At 43.3% G+C, this 22,262-nt stretch overlaps 1 protein-coding gene across 4 annotated transcripts in view; it reads right to left on the bottom strand.

The window, feature by feature from the left end:
- Nucleotides 1-22,262, bottom strand: part of NRCAM (neuronal cell adhesion molecule) — a 229,535-nt gene that overhangs the window by 59,358 nt on the left and 147,915 nt on the right. For 2 of the 4 annotated variants that reach the window (XM_058681470.1, XM_058681471.1), the window contains exons 4-6: nucleotides 9,465-9,666; nucleotides 4,206-4,311; nucleotides 1,869-2,065 (exon numbers count right to left, since the gene is read on the bottom strand). In XM_058681470.1, coding sequence (XP_058537453.1) covers nucleotides 1,869-2,065; nucleotides 4,206-4,311; nucleotides 9,465-9,555 — 394 coding nt within the window. In that variant the 5' untranslated portion in view covers nucleotides 9,556-9,666. Of the gene's footprint in view, nucleotides 1-1,868; nucleotides 2,066-4,205; nucleotides 4,312-9,464; nucleotides 9,667-22,262 lie in introns of those variants that run through there. The other 2 variants (XM_036497245.2, XM_036497252.2) reach the window with 2 other exon arrangements.

The raw sequence follows: 22,262 nt of genomic DNA, 5'->3' as shown, positions 1-22,262 counted from the left end.
TTCCAGGCTTCTGCCTCATCCAGCCCCCGCCATTGCAGTAATTTGGGAGATTGGACCAGTGAATGGCAGATCTCTCTTTCTTACTCTCTCTGTGTCTCTACCTTTTAAATAAATAAATACAATATTGTTTGTTTTAAAAAATAAAAATGGGGACCCAGCACGGTGGCTCAGTGGCTACATCCTCGCCTCGCATGCAACAGATCCCAAATGGCTGCCAGTTCTAATCCCAGCTGCTCTAATTCCCATCCAGCTCCCTGTTTGTGGCCTGGGATGGTGGTCGAGGATGGCCCAAAGCCTTGGAATCCTGCACCTGCGTGGGAGACCTGGAGGTTCCTGGCTCCTGGCTTCAGATCAGCTCAGCTCTGGCTGTTGTGGCCACTTGGGGAGTGAACCAATGGATAGAAGACCTTTTTCTCTCTCTTTTTCTCTCTGTAAATCTGCCTTTTCAATAAAAAAAAAAGGAAGTAAAAAATAAAAGATGATTCTCATTCAGTGCTGACAGTATAGGTATAAATTGTGAGTCAGTGAGTCCAAATACAAGAATTTGTACTAACTACACCATCAAAAAGACATGGAAAAAAGACATGTGAAAAAACAGAATAAAGGTCAAATAATATTTTAATAAGTTATTACATTTTAATATATATTACATTAATTGTACATGTACACTTAAATTTCATGCAGTGTTACATAAGTATTATCATCGATGAGACTGATACAATACTATACATCATATGTTGACAAGTCAAAAAGGTTTTTACGCAGTATTAGAATGAGCTGGTTTTAAGAGTATTAGACCAGGGGCTATTTCTTTGAATGTAAGGATGCATGAATACTTTTTAAGGTTCTAAAAATGCACTTTTCATTAATGTTTCTTTAACAAAAACACGTTTACATATGTAATAAAAAATTTTTAATCATGAACAGTACTACACATAGTAACTGTTTAATGCCAAATTTAGAAGTTGTTATAAGATTTGGATAGTGATTGTTCAAAAGGGCAATCCTGGTATCAAGGAAGTAAAGAAAATTTGGAAGCAAAATTTAAAGAGATTACACCTAAAACCTTGATTATTCATATATACTGAATTTGTTTCCATCTGGTTATGGGAATTGTGCTTATATAAAGGTCACATGAAAAATGAACATTCAGATAAATTCAGGGAACTACATTTTTGGTTTAGCTCTGGCTATTTTATTTAGAACTTGCAGAGAGGATAAACTGCACTGGCCAGTCATTAGGCTGAGGAGTTTGTTGGGAGAAAAATGGAAAGAAGCAAGGATTTTCATGTAAAACCGTGTTCAAATATTGGAAGCAGCAAGAAGTTCACGGGAATAAAAGTTTTGCTTGGCCCAATAAATTCTGAGATCCAAGGCCATGGGAGGTCCTCAAAAGTTCATGCAAATGCGTATCTGAGGAGCATAGGGCTGGCCTTGCGGTGCAGTGGGCTACACCGCTGCTTGTCATCTCGGCGCCACCATCCAGTCTGAATCCAAGCTGCTCCACTTCTGCCCCAGCTCCCTGCTAACAGGCTTGGAAAAGGGCGTGGCTGACGGCCCAATGCTCGGGTCTCCGCCACCCACACCGGAGATGTGGACAGTTTGGCCTAGCCCTGGCCTGGCTGTTGCGTGCATATAAAGAGTAAACCGGTCAATGGAAGATCCCGTCTCCCTCTCTTGCTGGTTTGCCTTTCAAATCACTACAATAAATCTTTTTTAAAAAAAAAATCTATGAATTTAGAAAGTTTTTTGCACCCATATGAACATCTTCTAATTCCATTTTCCTCTAAAATGCTATCAAGTCCCTTTGAGTATCTACAGTGTAATACTTCACCAAGGCCTGTGCTTGGGCCATAAGACCCACTTACTGGAAGGGCGGACGACGATGTTGTTGGAAATCGCAGCTCCTCGTTCGTTCCTCGCTGTGCACTGATACACTCCTTCATAGCTCTCTGCCTTGCCCTCGCTCATGATGTTGATTATGAGTGTTCCCGAGCCAGCCTTCATGGAGACCAGAGGGTCTTTATCTATATCAAAATGAGTCCCGTTTCGGGTCCAGGAAAAGCTGCCCACAAAGAAAAGGTTGCATTTGTTAATAAACCAGAGAAATGGGATGATTCACTCCTTAACACATTCCTACATGTTTTGAGGGTATCTGGAACTAATACTTAGGCTTGAATGCTTAGTGAACGAGTAAACAGCAGGGCTCCATTCCTAAAATGATTGAATCATAACTGAAAATAGTTCTCTGCACATTTTAAGGTGCCTATTTGCTTGCAAATGATACCGATTCTAATACACCTATCTGTCAGTTTTCTCAGAAAACACAGTTGAACTCTCTGGCATAATATTTTGGAGCCTTATTAGCAGATTTAACATAATTTTTTGCTGGAACCTATGTTTGGAGTAGTGGTTAAGCTGCTACCCAGCATACCTATTTCCCACATTTGAACCCCTGGGTCTGAGTTTCATCTCCACTGTGGTTCCAGCTTCCTGCTAACGTTGCCCTTAGGAGACACCAGGAGATAGCTCAAGTAGTTAAGTCTCTGCCATTTACATGGGAAAAAGCATGAGAAAAAGTGCCAGATCCTGGTCTAGTCCGAGGTGTTGAAGGCATTTCAGAAACAGAGGATGGAAGATCTCTCCTCCTATGTCTGTCTCTCCAGTTTTTAAAAGTAATGAAAGACAGGCATGGAAACAGGGAGTAAGGGTGAGAGAACCACCTTGACTACTGCTGCTTCACTCCCCAAACGCCCAGGCTCCAGGAATTCAGTCTCGGTCTCCTACGTGAATGGCACGCACCAACTACTTGATCCACTAGCTGCTGCCTCCCAGAGTACACATTAAGCACAAACTGGAAGCAGAGGCAAGATGCGAACCCAGGGACTCCAGCACAGGATAAGGGTATTCCTAAGTGGTGTCTTCAGTGTTGTATGAGATTCTAGCCCCATAAGCATTTTTATTGTAAACCTCATTGATTAGGGTTGATACTCTAACTCAACATTCAATGAGTTGAATGTGGGGGATTTAGGTGGAGTTTCTGGCTCTTGGTTTCAGCTCGGGCCAGCCCTGGTTGTTGCAGATATTTGGGGAGTGAATCAGCAGATTGAAGATATTTCTCTCTTCGCCTTTTAAATGAACATATAAATATTTAAAAAGGATATACATTTAGGGGCATTTTATAATGTTGATTATTACAAAGGTAATTATGAACTATACACAGAGAATTTGAAATTCCAGATAGAATTTTTCAAACTCCTTAAAGAGGTATGCCAAACTCTCAACTGGAATTTCTCTTTTTGTTTTACTTATATGAAAGGTTGTGTTATGTAAAAATTCACAGAGCTTGTGTAATGAAATGCACAATAGCCAGTTATAAGCCAATGATGGCTGTGGTTCACACCAAGGCATGGAGCAGTCTCTGAATTCAGTGTCTCCTGGGTCCACTTGGATTTGGCCTTCCTCCTATTGTGTCTTTAAAGAGGTGACTGCCACAAGTACAGCAGGAAGTGTTGGTGCCAGCACCTCATGGGTACAGACTGGGGAATGCTGTTAACTATCCCACAATGCACAGCACAGCTTCCATCTCCACAACAAAGAACCATCTGCTGCAAGATGTCCATCACTGTGTTGAGGAGGAAAAATCCCACCTTAGCAGTTACAGGCCATGTTCAACAAGTGCAAAGCTCAAGGGAATCCATTGGTGAAAACCAAGATTCCCAGGGAGAGTCCTGAAGACTGAAGTCCCGGCAGGTTTAGAACCACTACAGAGATGGAGAAGATCTTGGAAGTCACCAGATGCAAGGCCCTCAGAAGAGGGACTTGCCCGTTAGTGTCAGAACCACATCAGAGGACTTTTCCTACTTCTCCCTACAATTCCCAGCATTTAGAAAAAAGGGCATCACTATAAAAGCACAGTAGTCTGGGTTTTCAAGAAGAATTGACTCATTCTGAGTAAGCAGAGATACAAAACAAATAAACCCACAGATGATACCGTATGGATATGCAGGACCTAAAGACACTATCTTTAATAATGTTGAAGGGCTGAAGTGGGACAGGAGGTGGGGCAGATGAATCCGTAAGTCTAACAAAAGCAGTGGTGCTTTACCTTATCAGTTTATGTTGGTCTACAGAAATTTCCCAACTTATTTCTGCGCTCAGACAGACCTCTTGGCCCCCACAAGAAAGCAGAAAGCTGCGCTCACCTTGGAGGAGGTTTCCCTTTGGCCTCACACTGGATTACAATGTTCTCCCGAGGGTCAATGATATAGTCCTTTGGAGACTGTTGAGTGATGGTTGGAGGCTGCACCACTTGTTTATAGAGAGAAGAGCAAGGTAAATAAGTCACTTAACAGTATAAATGCAACCATTTTCCCCTGTGACAAACATCTCCTGCCTCAGGCTGCATTTGCTACCAATATTTTCCACAGATGCTATGATGGGTAGCACAACTTTCACTGTCTCCTAAAAAAAAAAAAAAAAAAAAAAAAAAAACCTCCTAAAATTCTCCCAAAACTGTCAAGCCAAAACACAACTTCTTTCTAGAAACTTCAGGGCCAATCACAATGTCCATTTTTTTCCACACTAAAAGCTTCAGAAAATAAGAACAAACACAAGCCTGAATTAACAGTTTCTTTTCTGATGTAACAATGAGAAATCTTTAGATTCCTTAGGTTCAAAGGATGATTCTGAATGAAATGTAAGTTATAAGTTTGCATTTTTCTTAAGAAAGAGCAACTGACTTATAGTCCCTTATTGTGCCAATATAATTTAATGTGTGTGGGAAACACACACATTTGAGAAGTTAATAATAAAATGATTGTTAAATTGGAAACTTGATGTGTCCATGTTAGACCAGGAGGTAGGTGAATTAAGAACAAAGATGAAATTATCTTACGTAGAAGGTAAATGGAGTTGGGAAAGAAATCTGTTGTAGGAGATGTTGTTTCCATCTCAACACTTTAATGCATTATGCGATGATTTATTAAACTACTGGTGGAAAGTATAGTTCTGATCCAGAACAATCTACTCGGGAGGCAGCTGGTATAGCGTACGCCCTAAGATTCTAGTTTTGTTACGATTATGAATCAAAGTGACAAAGTGTTAGGACAGGAAGGGACGGTGAAAATCATCCATTCCAGCTCTGATGCTCAGGAAAGTGGAAACAGCTTGACAAGGAAGGAATAAACCAGAGATGCGAACACTCTTAAACGCTGTCGGTGGAACGCCACTGCCTTGCACAGTAACAAGCAGAGCTTTTTAAACACCAACCAGTGGTTCTCAACCAGGGTGACTTGCCCCTACACTTCCAGAACATTCAACCATATCTGGAGACAATTTTGACTGCCATGACTGGTATCCAGAGGGTAAAGTCAGGGGTGCTGCTAACATCTTATAATAATTTTCAGAGCAGGTCCCACCACTATCTTTTTGTGGCTGCTAATGTCAATAGGACTGAGAAACCTGGTACAGACCACACTGTGCTTGGTGCCCCCACAGCTGTGCCGTGCCCTGCCCCTGCCCCTGCATGCTCTCCTCTGCATTAGATTCTCTGACTCTCATTTCCTTTGTTGCTGGAGTTGCTCCCAGACCACTTAAGTGTTTCATCTTCCAGATCTTCCCCTTCCTTGCCCATGTTCTCAGCTTCTTTTGTAAAACTCTTCCATTTGCCAACCAAGCCTTTCCCAAAGCCCAACAATTGTCCTCCACTCTTTTCTCTCTTGGCTAATTGTTGCTATGGTCAAACGAATCATTTCTATATCCAAGGTCTTACAAATCAGCAAACGTGGGTTAGTTCTCTTGCCTTGGTTGTAGTTCACTTGATAGCTCTAACTAGATATCCAATGTAGGACCTAGATGAATAACATGATCAGTTACTGTGTACCTAATAGGCCACTGAACAGCATAACGTAACCCTCCTGGTAGTGACACCTGATTCTCTTCTCCAACTTCCAGTTAAATCAGCTGTTCTTCCCAGCCTCTGTGGTAAACATGGAACACGTATTATTCCAGCCCCACCATGCTTCAGTGCTACACAGCAATGTGCTTGGGTAGAGAAATACTAGAGTGTTTCTTCCTGGCTAGAAGATTTCAAGCCAATTTCTTAACCTCTGTTTGCTCCATTTCCCTGAGAGGCAAAAGAAGTCTAAAAGTAGCATCTGCCTCCTGGGGTTGCTGGCAGGATTAATAATCTGTGCCCACTTCTCAGTACCTGCCAAAGTTGTCATGGTTCCACGATGTGAGTCATTTCAAAATTATGATCGCAATTATTTTTATTTGAGCCAGATTCACTTTTGAATCAGCCCTTCAGGTTCTGAGAGTGGAAAGCTTGGGATAACGGAGGAAAACCTGGAATTCTACACCCCCCGCCTCCCAAAATGGACACAGGCAACGTGAAGGGGATTCTTCAAAGCAACTCGGTTCCATTCCTTGTCCTGGGCATAACAGGGCACAGGTTTGGTGGTTTCAAATGCAGCATTTCTATTCATATGCTACTGCCTGGCTGCCTCAGAGGTTAATGCTAACTACCGGACATTTACTATCCAGACGTAGCCCTTTGAACACTGCTCAAGTTACCTGACAATGAACAAGTGCTTTGCTGTAAATAAGGAAAATGCGATTTTACATATGTCTCCTGGTGGATCCATCATCAAAGGAAAATCAGAAAAGTCTGAAGGACTTTGGCTAGGTGGGGGATGCTGCTCACCAGGCAGGGACAGCAGCAGTTTTTGCTTGGGCAAGCCTCTCAAGCTGAAGTGAGCGGGCTGTGTGACTCCTGCACAGTATTCAAATTGGCTGTGTGGCACCTGAACATCTCTCTACAGAATCTTAAAGGTTTAGAAAGCTGAGAGAGCATGTCGCTACTGACTGGGATAAACTTTCATTCATCCTTTAATAGACACCAAAAGACAGATCTTCATACCAGGAAAAATGTAGGAGCATTTAGAACCAGATAATCAATCTAAATTGTGTGGATTTTCTCATTGAGTTACATCAGATATGAATGAAGCTCATAAGTTAGTGAAGCCGCATAATGGTAACAGAAACTGCAGTACCCAATCTTCAGAACCCATGCATGTAATAAAGCACATTTGTTCCTTGGTTTATAAAGGCATTATTTAGCTAAACACACGGGCTTCAAAAGACACTCATCACAAAATATGAAACTGCATTTAAGTCAAAGTCAAAGTATTAATTAAAAAAAACAAAGACATGGTCAACTTTTCACACTGCCTAGTAATTTATATAGACACTTACAGTCTTCAAGAAGTTTTGCTTTTTCCCCATCAATATCAGCAGGTGAGTGGGCAAACAGGATTAAAAAAAATCAGATGTTAGTGATACGAACGTTAGCCTGAAGATAAAAGGGGCAGCTTTTCTATCCAGCTTGACCTCAAAACCCCCAACTGATGAATGTTGAAGTTGGAAAAGTGCAAGATAAATACGTGTACAACAACGGCTTGGTTCACTCCTGCGCCGCTTCCCCTTTAAACCTATGTGACAACAAAAGCAACACTGTAGAAAAAAAAAATGGACTCTTCCAAGAAAAGAAATGGCTGAAATTCATTCTGGACAAGCAATTATGTTCAATTTAAAAACATGGCTGAAATCTATAGTTAATTTGAGTTGTCACACACAGTGTAGCTTCTGATCCCATTAGTCCTGGTATCGCAAAGCACGTGGTAATCCTACCTAACAATGGGACATTGCTATAATGACAATATTCTATCCAAGTCAAGTCCAGCACTGATTTTAGATTTTCACATACCTGGTTAATCTCCAAGTCAAGACAGTAATTGAACTTTTCAGACTATTAGCATGTCTCTGCTTCATAATTTCTCAGTTACCTAGGGACTATCCCAACGAGCAGCTCATATTCTAGCAACAGGATGTAAGAAGCACGGGCAGGGAAAAAAATCACATGAGCATGCAATTGAAACCATTCTGCGGTGCTGTTCTACATCACTACTCACAAAGGTTAATGCAGGAGTGCCTGGGTTATGTGGGACTTTATTTTTTTTATGGTTACACCTCTTCTCCATTAACGGTGATAACTGAGTTAGCCATAGGTGACTGGTCCCCTCTGATTGTTAGACTGAACAGTCAGATTAAGGGGTGGGAGGGATATCTACAGAGAACCAAAGCATTTCTCTCAACTGCTTTTTCTCCTACATATCTGCTAGGGAAAACACTTCTATACACAATCCTAGTTCAATGAGCTCAAGTAATTAGACATTTTTGAACTCTTGAACACCACTGGATGAGTATTTTTCAGCCTCTAGAAGTCCAATGTGCTATCCATTGCGCCACGGAGCCACCTGGATGAGTAGTTTTTTTTTTTAAAAAATCACAAAATATTGCATTTTATTATTCTCTAGATGCACAGTAAGGGAAGTCAACAAGTGTGTGTGGGGCAGTAAACTACATCTCTTCTTAATGTTTTCCCACTGGTGACCACAATCTCTATGGAAGACAAAAATCCCAACCATTGAATAGCCTCAGTTAAGTGATGTGTTCCTGGCACCTTAGAAAGCTTGCCAAACAGATGTTCTACTCAGGAAGCTAATGGATTTAAAGAGGTCATGCAGCTTGGGGATAACAGATAGATCAATTTTGAAGCACAGTGATTGTCCAGATTTGAAATTCTGCTTTGCATTGCAGGAAAACTGACTGCTTGGAACTCAGTCTATCTGCTTTTCACAAACAGGCCACCTTCACCAGGGAGGGTGGTGCAGTGGGTGCTTTACTGTTAGGGAGACAGTGAGCTGATCACCCTGGCTGCAGTTTGCTCCATTTTAGGGCATTTTAGCAGATGTCTTGTCTTACCCTCAAATTGTGCATCTTGGTCTTTGCTCATGTGGTTTTAGCCGGGGAAGACTATCCACCAGGATCTAGATAGGATAACCCCTCCTAGTTCTAGACTCATTCTTAAGACCAAGATGAGAAAGCAAAAAGTGACCTGTTGGAAACCACACGCATGTAGTTGGGGTACTTGGGGGGATACCAAGAGGCAGAGAGTTGGTGGTGAGACTGACCCCCATCTTCACAGGGCACTCTCGGCACGGGAATGCAAAGGTGAAGGCTAAGGGGCTGCTGGGAGAAGCCTCCATGATCATTTTAATGCGTAGTTCCTAACATTTTGCTTCCACCTACCACCGCCTATCTGGAGCATCAGGGCACTATGCAATTCACTCCTTAACAGCCGCCCTTCCCAACCACCTGGGTACGCAAGGGCACCTGTGGGGTGACCAGGATGGCAGGCAGACGGCCATGTGGTCTGGTCCTCTGGCGATTTCTGTGAGTCTTTGTAAACAACAGGTGCTAAAGGTAAAAGCCGAATCACTTCTGACGAGCTGTCCAGTATCCCAGACACCTGCTGCTGCCATACAGTTCACAGTGGTGGGAAACAGGGGAGGGGCTGGAGTCCTGGGCCAGAGAGCTCTGCAGCAGAGGTCAATACTTACAATCCAGGGGCACCTCCAGTGCACTCATCGCCCGGCACAGGAAGAGGACCACGGCCACGCCGCCTGCAGGCACACGCGAATTCCCTAGCATGATGTGAAGCTGCAGTAGCTGAGCCTGCTTCTGATCTCCCCCAGCTGAACCTCCTGGTTGTCTTCCACAGAAGATTTGTGGGCAATGTTTAAATGATTCTCATGCAGGGAACTGGCAAAGGAAAGAGTAAGGGGGGGAAAACGATTATATATTAAAAAGACGGAAATGAAGAGCGGAAGTCCGCTGCACTGAAAATCTGCCCTGTATTATATATGAACTCTAAGACTGAGCTCACTGTTAAATATTTAATCCTCAAGACTGGAGTTATAATTTATTCATGTTGGATAAAATCAGTTCAGAAATATTTGCAGTGAAATCTCTCCACTTTACCAGCCTGATGAGTTTTCCATCTGAAATTCCTGTACTTAAAGTATTTAGGTACTTGCTGCCACCTCTTCCCAAATAGACCAGGACAACCAGGAACGAAGTGACCGCTTGGTGACTTTAGAGATGAGGCACGAGCGCTTCTCCCTTCTAGAGATGATCCAACAAGAGTTTGCCTGCTAGACACGGGCATCTCCCGCCTTCGCTTTCCCTCCCCTGGACCAAAGCCACAGACCTGGCCTGCCCGCATCCTGTGCTCACCCTCCTTCATCTGCTATCTGTTGGCTCAGTGCTGGGAGAGCCCACATGTGATGCGCCAGTATTTCCTTCGACAGGTCTTAAAGGTCCCCAGCGAAGCGGCCTCAATGCACCCTGCCAGCTTCCCCTACTTCTCCTTCCAGGTAACTCTCCTCTTGTTAGATCATTTGTTTCCATTTTCTTTCCTGTGTTAGTTCTTTACTGTGCCTCCAGTTTTCCCACTGTTTAGTCTTTGTGAATTCCAGTCCATTGACCTAGCTAGAATGCCTTTCCACTGCATTTCCTTAGCAGAGTCCAATTTATTCCTCAAACATCAGTTAAAAAGTCATCTCCAAGAGACAGAACTGATCACCCAAGGGACACATCATTTCACATCTACCTTCAAATTCCTGGAATTCCTCGTGAGAGACATGATGTTGATTACAGAGAGTGACAGGCAGATGACTTTGTGTGTGTGTGCGCGGGCTCCTTCAAGAGAGAGCAATGTCACACCTGGCTGCAAACCTCTGTCCTCACCTGCTCAGTGTGCCTCGCTTACAGAAGCACCCCACGCATGGCACAGCAGGAGAACAGTCAGCCCTGGATGTCGTCCCAGGCCAACTGCCACCTGCCATGAGGTTCCATGAGGGCTTCTTGAGACTCTAGCATGGGTGGGGTGGCCAATAGCTCTTCCCAGGTGGCAGGATGCTATGATTACAAATTGGGATAGTACCTACAAATCTAATTATTGAACTATTTCTATGATCTTTATGGTCTGTGTAATTTGTCTGTGTTTGTAATATCCATTCTTCCCACCAAGACAGGGCAGACACTTCATCTGTCCTGTTCCTCACTATGTTTTAGAGCATGATACATGGTATATGGTAAGTGGCAAATACTTGTTAGGAAAAAAACATAGCCAATGAAAGCAAGAAAGGAAAAGAAAGGAGACTTCAGATATTTGAAGCCGAGATTCTTTGCAGTCTCACCACCGGCAACTCAATTCTCTATTGATATTTATACAACTTGGTTTAAAAGTCAACCTCTTATCAACAATGTCAAATTAGTTGTAATGTCATGTCTATGTGTGGTACAGGGCTTACTTGTATAACCAGAAAATGAAATAATGCTATTAACGGGTATTTTGTTGGCAACTGGATTCTGCTTTGAACTTGGTTAAGTTTGTAGCAGGACATTTCTTGCAAAACATATCAGAAAGCAATACGCAAAATGTACATGTACTTCTAGAAAGACTATTTTGTGAATGAAATGTCCATGCTGTGTGGCTTCATTTAGGTGGCGGGGCACTTGTCTTTCCACAATGTAACAGAGGAAAATTCACAGCTGTGAAGTAGAGAATCGGGTACAGAAGTTCACCCCGCGTTCTGTGATCCTAATACAACCCAGTCCACCTTTACATGCCTACAATAAACTGGGTCATTAAACCAGATTTACCTGTGTCTCTGTTTAGACTCTGGTTCTGAATTCACATATAACCTCCAGGGAAAACGAAAATAAGTGGTGTAAGTGGAACTAAAACCAGTCTCTCTTAGGACCCTTGTTGATCAGAACAGAGTCAAGCACTGGGAAAACAACTGGTCTACCAGCATGCTCCCTGTGTGGGATCCTGTTGAGTTTATTCCAATGCAAGTACCCTGCTCTCAAAACAGGCACTGGTAACTACAACACTCTCACAAAGATGTGCTCACAAACCGAAATTCCTGTAAAGTCTCAAGCAGCAAAAATATAATTTCTAGCTCATCACTAATTAATTGTCTTGGATGTATTGGCCTTGTTCTTCAAAATAAAGAAAACCATAGCTTTCCAGCATCTACACGGGATAGACCACAACACACCAATTTTATCAAGAAACAATGGAAACTGTAATAACAATAGAGAGAGAACGCACTTACTGAGACCTGGGTCAGGGAATCCTCACACTGCTGCCAAGTCACGAACTCTGACGCTTGAAACTGTGCTCTCTCCTTGGGCACTCAGAGTCCACAGCACCAGGAACCCTCTAGAGTGAGCTCTGCTAGGGCAAGACAAAGCAACGGCCCAGCCAGTTCTCGGCCTCTTGCTCATGGAAAGTCACCCACTCCTCTGACGTATGCCTTCTGTGGTAAGCAGCTACAGGCTGCCAAACAGCTATGCATCTCCAGAGTAGAAGCATCCTGAAAGTCACACAGCTACAGGAACGGAGCAGAGCACACCCTCACTGAGAGCGGTGTCCTGGGCACATCTCACCAAGAAGAACCATGGCCTTGCACTCCCAGTTCTGCCCCTGCCGAAGCCTGTCTGTCTCACCCTTCACCTTGGGAACATGCCAGCCATTCTCCCTTCGGTGGAAATCGTCATTAACAATTAACTTGTCTCTGCCAAAGAAGTTAGACTAACATGAACAGCACCCAGTTAAAAACAGTAGCATTCTTAGTCAAAGCTCAAAGAGTATGTGAGTACAACATGGCTTGCAATGAGAAAAAAAGTTGCAAAAAACATTGGCAAGCATATTTGAATGCAATAAATCTTAGGTTATCTTCTGAAAATAAATCTCCCTGATAATGAAAATTTATATATGTTAAAGCGACCAAGAGTAATAATTAAGAGCAAAATCGTTTCAACTTTCACTTCACTCTTGCAAAGCAATGTTTCAGATTTGCACGTAAAATCTGCGAAATAGAAGGAAAAAACTCCCTTCCTCAGTAAGTCTTACATCACGAGAGAAGAAATGCAACCCTTGGCTCCTTGACTTCTTTTGACTCAAACTCATAAGTTCTTCACAAAGGGCAAAGTGTATCCTTCTTCACACCCCGTGTCATGTCCAAGTCCAAGCAAAGTTATCTAAAGGAAAGGGGGAGGAGACAACTCCACTCGGTTGCCAGTCTTACTGTCTGTCCTTCTCTAGGAATCCTTGCATCCTGACAAGGCTAGCAGAGTCAGGGTGACTGTCTGACCACAGCAAGGCAGCCCTGAGAGTCTATTCCAGACCGGCACTGCTAGACAGTGAAGGACTCAGTGGGTAGAAATTCCTGCCTCTGGGGGAGGGTGAGTGTGAGACTGGAAGAGAGAGTGAGTCAGCAGTTAGCAGCAGGAGCAAAGGTTAAAGGTCACACGGAGGCCAGGCCAATGAGAAACCATGAGTAAGCAGAGGATGTGAAGTGTCAAGAACAAAAGGAAGCCAGTGGGCCGCAAAACGTCAGAGGAAGCAGAGCCAGGAGTGCTGAGCCACCGTGACTGTGAAGTTGGTAACATCAGACAGGGTACTATACCCTTCCACTTCACTACTTTACTCTCTTGGGATCCTAAAGTGTTCCAGCTTTCTGGGAGGTTTTTCAACAGAATGGTTGTGCCTGAGATGCCTTCCACAAACCTGAGTAAAGCCCGTGGTGAGATTGCTACATGCACAGCTTCCAGGAAATCCAACTGCCAGCACCCACAATAACCATGGGCGTGGCCATATGACTATACCTTGGGTAAGGGGACTGAAGTCAGGATTATGGAAGTAGAGCTGTGACCAGCCTTAGCCACCTGGGGTCCACCCTCAGGGAGGTACCAGCTACACTTCTGAAGTTGTGAAACCCTAGAAAGAGACTCTGGATGATAAAGACCACCTTGGACTTTCTGGGCTCAGCAGAGTTCCCAGCTGAAAGCAACTGACTGACATGCTGACTCACATGGCATAGACGAACCCTCAGGATTATGAAATAATAATCTGGGGTTATCATTGTATAGCCCGTGCAACAAGTGAAGATACACATTGGCTGTCTCTGACAGTAACCAGAAGGATGCAAATACACACGACCCTTGCCAAGATCACTTCTAGATGTATAACTAGCCTGGCAATGTAGACCGTCCCTTAAAATCAATCTGTTGATTTGCGGTTTATCAATCAGGTGGCAGGGTCCCAAGGTTTTGGGCCATCCGCCACTGCTCTTCCAGACCATAAATAGGGAGATGGATAGGAAGTGGAGCAGCAGGAATACGAACCAGAGCCCATATGGGATCCCAGGTGTGCAAGGTAAGGATTTAGTCCTTAGGCTATCATGTCAGATCCACAAATCTAAATTTTGAATCAGTGTATGAATATGCTGGTACAGATATGAAATTGCAGACTTCCATTCTAAAGAAATGAGCTCCTCTCCAGATACAAATACAATTTGTAATCTGAAACTTAGATGTAATAGCAGACCCATGTTTAAGAATTTAATATTAAAAAATAAAACAAGCAAAGTTTTGAAATAATTACAGAGTAATTTTATTGTTTAAATATATATGACAAAGATGAATCTGATAACATCTGACATTTCTTTTTGTGTTAAGCTCTTATTATCTCTCTTAACCTCATAATGGGAGAATCATATTTCAGCAATTGCTTCTGTAGCAGCATTTATGAAAATGAGTATAGTACTCTGAAGATATTTTGCTCCTTTGCTCATTAAATGTTCTTTATTAACTTCTTCACATGGAGTATGGATTATTTGGCTTTCCCATAACTTAAGAGTAGAATTTATCAAACAATGGCAAGCTATTTATGTATTTTCCTTTTTGTTACAAATGAAGACAGGTACCTGCCTTTTCACTGATAGTGTCGTTAAAGATTCAATACTACTTGTGAATAACAAAGGACCAAATTACAGAGCAAAATATTAAAAGCAGTAAATAAAAGTTGCTTTTTTTTTACAAAAAAAATAAATAAAAATGCAAAGTTGGGAGCAGCTAGGAAAGTGGAGTCTGAGAAATAGAAGTTAAAAGGAGTTGACAGAAATGGATTTGGAAACTTTTGTAGTCTTTGAAACAAGCTCTAGCTGTATGTATAAATCCCTATAAACTGGGATTTCTATCAATACCACCAGAAGATATGGAGATCAGAACTAATTTATTAAAAACTCTGAGGCAAAAAAAGTCCAGAAGGATGTCAGTCTAACAAATGTGCCACACCTTACCTACTTGACAAGAAGACAACATGGGGGGCTGGTGTTGTGGCATCGAAGTTAAGCTGCTACATCTGATGGTATCCTATATGGGCGCTGGTTCGGATCCCAGCTGCTCCATTTCCAATCCAGCTCTCTGATAAATGCATGGGTAAAGCCGCAGAAGATGGCCAAAGTGTTTGAGCCCCTGTTGCCTATGTGAGAGGCCCGGATGAAGCTCCTGGTTTCAGCCTGGCCCAGCCCTGGCCTTTGTGACCATCTGAGCAGTGAAGCAGCAGTTGGAGTACCTCTCTCTGTCACTCCCTTTCTCTCTGTAACCCTGATTTTCAAATAAATAAGCCAAACTGCATACAGGAAAGCAGCAACCGTTGGATGGTAGATGGTAGCACTATGAATACCAGGCAAGCATTTTAAAGAAAATTGTACCACATTATATAGATAAACCTTACTGTTCAGCAAGAATAGGGAAACAGTACACAGGTCAGAATCTCAGGGTATGCTCCTTTCTTAGCAGGAGTGGGAGAATTAACCCACACTGCAGCTAGAAATTGCCCAAAAGAAGCCCTAGTGCCTCAGACAGAAGGGCTCATTCGCAGCCCCCGTTAGCATCCAGTGTGGGTCCACAAGGACCTAGCCAGGCTGATAGAGGTTCCAGTACTTTCAGCTGCTGCGCTCTCCACCAGTGACTTCCAAAGCCCTGAGTTCTCCTGCTCTGACTTTCCTACAACCAGAGGTAATGTATGCATCTCTGCTTACAACCCACTGAGGCAGTCAGCTACTCCACAACAAGACTCTCCTGGAAACGCGACCCCGTCGCAGAGAGCATGCCCCACACACAGTAAATCTGGAGTCCTTTCTGAAAGAAGTTTCAGAAGTGACTTTTTTTCCCTAGGATTTTTATTTTATATACATTTGAAAAGTATAGTTACTAGAGACAGAGAGAGAGAAATTGGGAGACAGAGAGATCTTCCTTCCATCCACTGGTTCATTCCCCAAATGGCTGCAATTACCAGGTGTGGATCAGAGGCAGGAGACAAATTCAGGAGGAGGCTAGACCCCAACTGCATCTCCCACATGCATGCCCAGTTACTCCGGCAGTCTACTGCTTTCCCAGGCACACTAGCAAAGAGCTGGATTGAAAGTGGAGCAGCTAGAACTTGAAATGGCACCCATATGGGATGCTGGTGTCCCAGTGGTGATGGATCTGTCTGGCTACAATGCTGGCCCTCCAGAAGTAACTTTCTACAGGGTGGTTATCCGAATGTCTCCTCTTAGCAATGAATCAGGGTGCCAGGTGGCAGGGCCAATGGACCACAAGGGGCTGGATGGTGTGGCTGACACCACCCCCTCTGCCTTTCTCTTAACTGCATTTCTTTCCATCTCCCTCCACACATATCCCCTACCTCCCAAAAGGGAAAGGACATCCACATGGGGTAAAATCAGTCCTGTAATTTACATTATGATTTGGAGATAGGATTTGGATTGTAAGAATAAAAGCAGAAATCATTGGGCTGCTAGAACAACCTATAGGAGGACACTTTGTAAAAATACTCAAGCTGTTTCTTACAAAGTTAAACAGATCCTCCTCATCACTGAGCAAGTCTGCACCTAACTATTTGACCAACCAGAGTGAAAATATGTGTCCATGAAGCATTTTTAAAAAGTCAAAACAATTTTTTTTGCTTAACTGCTTCTAACTCTAAGCAATTGAAATATCAATCAGCAGGTGAATCAATTAACTGTGATACTCAGCAGGGAGAAAGAAGGTGTTGTTTTATTGCCCAGCTGGGTGACTATTGATTATGATGACATACTGTATAATTTTTCCTAAAAAAAAAAAAAGCCAGAGGGCTGGAGTTGTGATGTATGTAAGGCTGCCTCCTGCGATGCTGGCATTCCATAAAGGATTTTGAATGTTTTACCATAATATTTTTTACCCTGATTTAAACATAATAAACAAATCATCTCCTACTAGTCCATAAATACATATAATGTGTATGAAGTAGCAAAAAAGAAAAAAAAAATCACTGAGTGACACGTGTCACTCAATGGGTGAATCTCTAAAGCTAATCCAGCTGTATTTCTGCCAGAATAGCCTGGTTTTTTTTTTTTTCCCCTAAAGACAGGGCTGGGGGCTTAGGCAGCAAAAGGCTGAGACTGAACAAGCCCCAGGGACATCACTCTTGCCTGTCATACATTACTGTAATCTCCACCGCAACATTTCAAAATAAGCTCTGCTAAGGAATCCAAGCTCTGCATAATCACCACAGGACCATGAAAATGAAGACTGAAGTCTGACATGACACGAAGAATTGTATCTTCTGCTTGCTATCCATGCTGGGGGAGGTGGATTATCGTGAATCAAAGGACTGGAAATCCTTCATCCCGCCCAGTGGCTATTTCATAGGAAGAACACATCTCAGTCACTTGCTGGTGTGCAATCTGCACAACAAAGAATTCACCTGCAAAGGCAGAGTGATGCATGACATAGTTAACTCCTCGTGCATATAATTTCTCCAAGCGGGCCGTGCGAAAATCCACATTTATCAAAGATAAACAAATCAATGGATGGCCACTGGCTTCTTCAGAAATTGATTTGCTTAGGAGCAATTAGAATATGATACAGGCTTCAGGAAGTTAAAGATGAACTCCTTAGGAAGCCATGTTCTCTGTAAAAAGCAGGTACACAAAAACAGTAATGTTAGCAAGAATATTCTTTATAATGTAAGATTTCATCAGTTCTATAGCTGGAAGATTTTTGGAATATCCTGTTGCACCAATGTTTCAGGAACCACTTTTTTTTTTCCATGAGAAGAACATCCTGTCATTTTACTATCACTTTAAGTAGATCCTTCAGAAAGAATACATCCCATTGAAATGGTGTGAAAAGAATGGCCAAAGAACAGTTTAGGAATGCCATCAGACAAATATATATAAAGATTTATTTATTTCCTTGAAAGGCAAAGCAAATAGGTGAGCAAGAGCTGTTCAATCCACTGGTTTACTTCCTAAATTGTTGCAACAAGCCAGGTAGGGCCAGGCCAGAGCCAGGAGTCAGGAAATCCAACGTGGCCTCCCTTGTAGGAAGCAGGGACCCAAGCACTTGGTCATTTTCTACTGTCTTCCCAGGTGCACTAGCAGGAAGCTGTATCAGAAACAGAGTCGATAGGAATTGAACCCAGCAATCTGATAGGAGTTCCTGCTTTAGAGGAGCGGGCTGGGGGGCCTGAGGTTTGAGCAAATGGTTTCCGGGTCCTGGCATCACTAGCTGGACATGTCCAAATCGGGCAATGGAGAGGTGAGACATCCTGGGGGAGATGTAATTCAGAAGCCCAGATAACAAGGCTTAGCCAGAGGCAGCAGAAAGGATGCCTGGGAGATCACTAGGAATAAAACTGGAGGCCAAGGCATGTGATACAGGAGGGAGAGAGTCAGCAAACACCCCCAGAGCTGAAGAGAATAACTTCATATGGCTTTCATGGGGGTGGCAGGTGTGAGGTCGCTTCACAACGGGCTGCTAAAGGTCACACACGGACTGGCCAGCTGGCTCAGGACCCAGAAGGCAAATGCTACCAGGCACAGAGCAGTCAGTCAGAATTTTACATCAGAGCATTCTAGAGCCTCACTGGAGTATAAAACAGGAATTGTGATTCTCCACCCTCTCTCACAGCCTTGTAGAGATAAAAGGTTTTGTTTTTGGAAGGCCAAGCATCCTTCTTGTTCTGTCAGTCCTCAACAGGAGCTCAGTGCTATTAAAGCTGGGCCCAAGAACACAGACTAAAAAATTCTCCATGTTTTCTCATTGCATTTGAAAGATCTTCTAATTTTCTACAAACTTTGCATATTGGACTAAGTGATCAGAAAAACCAGCAGGAAGCAAAAATCACAATCACGGTTGAAAGATACACGTTTGGTTTCTCTGCTGAGAGCAAGCGTTGGATGGAGACAAGCTGTGTGCTTGAGTAAATGCTGTTCTTGAGATGGAAAGTGAGTGACAGCGATCCGTGCAATTGGATGCTGAGCAGTTTAGCTGGAGGGCAAGCGTACAAAATGGAGAAGAAAGTGCAATGATGCTATAAAAAGCAATGACACCTATGTGGAGTGTCAGACGGGCATTCCTGAAATGACAACACTTAAAGGAGTTACTTTACTTGCAAGGTTTAGAGCTGCAGCCCTGGAGTGTGCCTAAGTGCACTGTAGAAGGGCAGGCCTTTGGTCTGGCAGTTCAGGTGCCTGCACTCCCTTTCAGAGAGCCGGGGTTCCAGTCCCGGCTCCACTTCCAATTCCAGCTTCCTGCTAGGGCACACCCTGGGAGGTAGCAGGTGATGGCTCAAGTTGTTGGGTCCTTGCCACCCATATAAAAGACCCAGATTGAGTCCGTGTTTTGTTTTTGGCTCTGCCCATTCATGGCTGCAGTGGAGAGATGGAAGATCTTTGTCTCTCAAAGATATTTTCTAAATGTATAAGTGCATTTAGTGTTCCTTATTGGGTTGATTTCAAAATTTTCATTAAAAAACATTTATTGCATGGCCATTAAGTTTTTCTCTCACTGAAGTGCTCCAGTTTGGGCTTGGGAAAGAGAAGCAAGCTGTAGGAAAATAAAATAAATGTGAAACAATGTGGTAAGTACTCTGCATGGAGCAGGATCTGAGACCTGTGTGGGAGCCTGAGAGATGCACTTCACCCTGTGCATTAAACATCGCCACGAAAAGAAGGTCATTACCACTCTTGCTGATGGTGTGTGTCAATGAAAACGGATATTCATACTTTGCTAGTGCAGGGATGAGGATAATGAAAAGTCTGCAAGAAATCCTTTGTGCACAGATCACACAAATAGCCTGGCCTCTTCCCTAACAGGTGCAGAGCAGAGTGACAGGACTGTCCATTACAGTGGATTGCCCTAACTCCGAGCTTCCTCATGAGGCAGGGCCGACACAGGGCCCACTTGCTTCCTGCCAGCACCATCTGGCAGGTGCTGGCCTTCCCCAGGCATGAACCATCCTGGACAATTGTCTCAAATCATGGGATGCTTCTCTGAAGCCCTTACCCCTGCTATGAGCCCAACTGTCACACAGAAACCACTTAGGACGCTGGAAGTCATTCATCTGACCCACTCCACATTGCGCGGCTCACAGGCTCCTGCGATGACTTAATCAGAAAGCTCATTTTCATGTTGGGAGGGCGCCACTAGCGAGCAGCACGTGTGAGACAGCTGCAAGTGACCTGGGCCAGGATTCATGCCAGTCCAGCAGCCTAAAGAGGCACTGAACTGTATTTACCTTGTAGGATGAACACACAAATCTTCCCGTATTCAAACCCTGCAAGTTGCATTAGCTGCTATTTTTTCAAACCAATCACATGATCACTTTATTTTGTGCTACATATTATCTGAAACAGAATGCATCCCAGCATCTCTTTTTTTCTACTTCTGTATAAAGCTCTGATTTCATTTACATGGAAAGACATATTTGGGGAGACTTGCTTCATTTTCACTTCTATTCATTCTAAGCTGAGAAACACATCTTCTTGGTTTCATCCACAAAGATAACACACATCTGGGGTTCATGGGGGGTAATCACAAGACCATTCTGGTTCTCACAAGCAACTAGATAACTTCTCTACCTTTCCTTGAAATAACCACTCCAGAAGTGGTCCAACAGCTATTGTAACAAACTGGGATTTGAGAAACATCCATGCTCCACACAGACTGTTGGGCGACTGAACGGTAACTGGCATCACTTGTTTGTACAGATCCTATCTTTATTAGTCTCACCATGGCAACCATTGCTTTGGTGGTCTCAAACAAAAACAAAGATCACTTCTCTGTTCCTAACAAACATGTTAACAACTCTCTTTCCTGGATAGTCCTCTCCTCACCAGAAGTCAGAGAGCCCATTTCTAGTATTATTGAATGAAGTTTTCCTTAGTTCCTAGGTTTGTAATTCTACTGCTTTCAAGGGAGGAAAATTATTGTCTATCTCATGACAAGGTACAATAAAAACACCACCCTTGCAGCAGATGAACTTTGAGGGCCTCTTACCAGACTGGTTGTGGAGGGCACTGATTTCAAGAGGAGCTGAGACGTCTTGGCTTGATGAACCAATGGATGTTCCCCTATCGTCTGCCACAGCTCACAGTTCAATTCAGGCCCACTCCCCTTCTAGAAGAAGCTTGGAGCTGACGTGTAGCAGCCATGGCTCACAGAGGACTTCAAGTGGATGGAAGAGCCGTGGTTATAAAATAAACCTGCATGCCGATCTCCATGGCACGTTTCCAACAGTCTCTTTGTCATTTGTGGAATCCTATGCTGCTACTGCAGGCTGCAGGCTAAAGGATTGCCTCCACACCAGGTGGAAGGTCTTGCCAGCTTCCTCGCCCTTTTTAACACACTGAGGGCAGCTTGCCTTGCAGAAATCCCCATGTTCCCCTGGGAGACCTCAAGCATCTCACAAAACAGCTTGTTTTGAGGTCTATTTCAGTCTGACTCAGCTGAGCAGATAGGTTTCTCCATTGACTCTGAGAAACCAGCTCCAGGCCTGACCTGTATTTTACAGCCTCCCAAATTACACAGCTGAATTTGGCTTCCTTCTAGAAGCTCCTAATGTCCAAAGTGCTGATATTTGATGAACTGTTCCCTCTCTGTCACAATAACTAGCATTTACTGAGCAGTTACTATGTGCCAGGCTGTATCTGGGCTGAGAGATTTACACACACACACACACACACACACACACACACACACACACACACAAAATCTCCCCTTCCCAGCCATCCTGAGTTAGGTATTTTCAGTAATAGATAATGGCTTGCTAACAGAAATTCTTATAGCCACTTAGCAGAATTTGCAAAGAAACAACTCATGGTGTTTTCAAGAAGTAACTAGTATATTCATACTCAGAACAGAGAAGTTCTCTTACAATTATGCCTGCTTTAATAAAATCTTTATGGGAAAGCACACCTTTTATGGTAAACCAATGAGAGCATATTTACTACCAACAAAAATTGGTGAATGAAAAAAACTGGTCTTGAAATAACTGCAGACATTCAGCACATGGGATAGTTTTGAACTACTAAATCATGAGGAATGTCCTAAATATCCTTTTCCCACACATGGCTTCCACTTTTCAGGGTTCTTCATGTGTGTGTGTGTGTGTGTGTGTGTGTGTGTGAGAGAGAGAGAGAGAGAGAGAGAGAAACAGATAGAATTGTCTTATG

Source organism: Ochotona princeps, chromosome 25, assembly GCF_030435755.1.
Source record: "Ochotona princeps isolate mOchPri1 chromosome 25, mOchPri1.hap1, whole genome shotgun sequence".
Classification (NCBI taxonomy): Eukaryota; Metazoa; Chordata; class Mammalia; order Lagomorpha; family Ochotonidae; genus Ochotona; species Ochotona princeps.
This window is presented reverse-complemented; position numbering and strand designations above follow the sequence as displayed.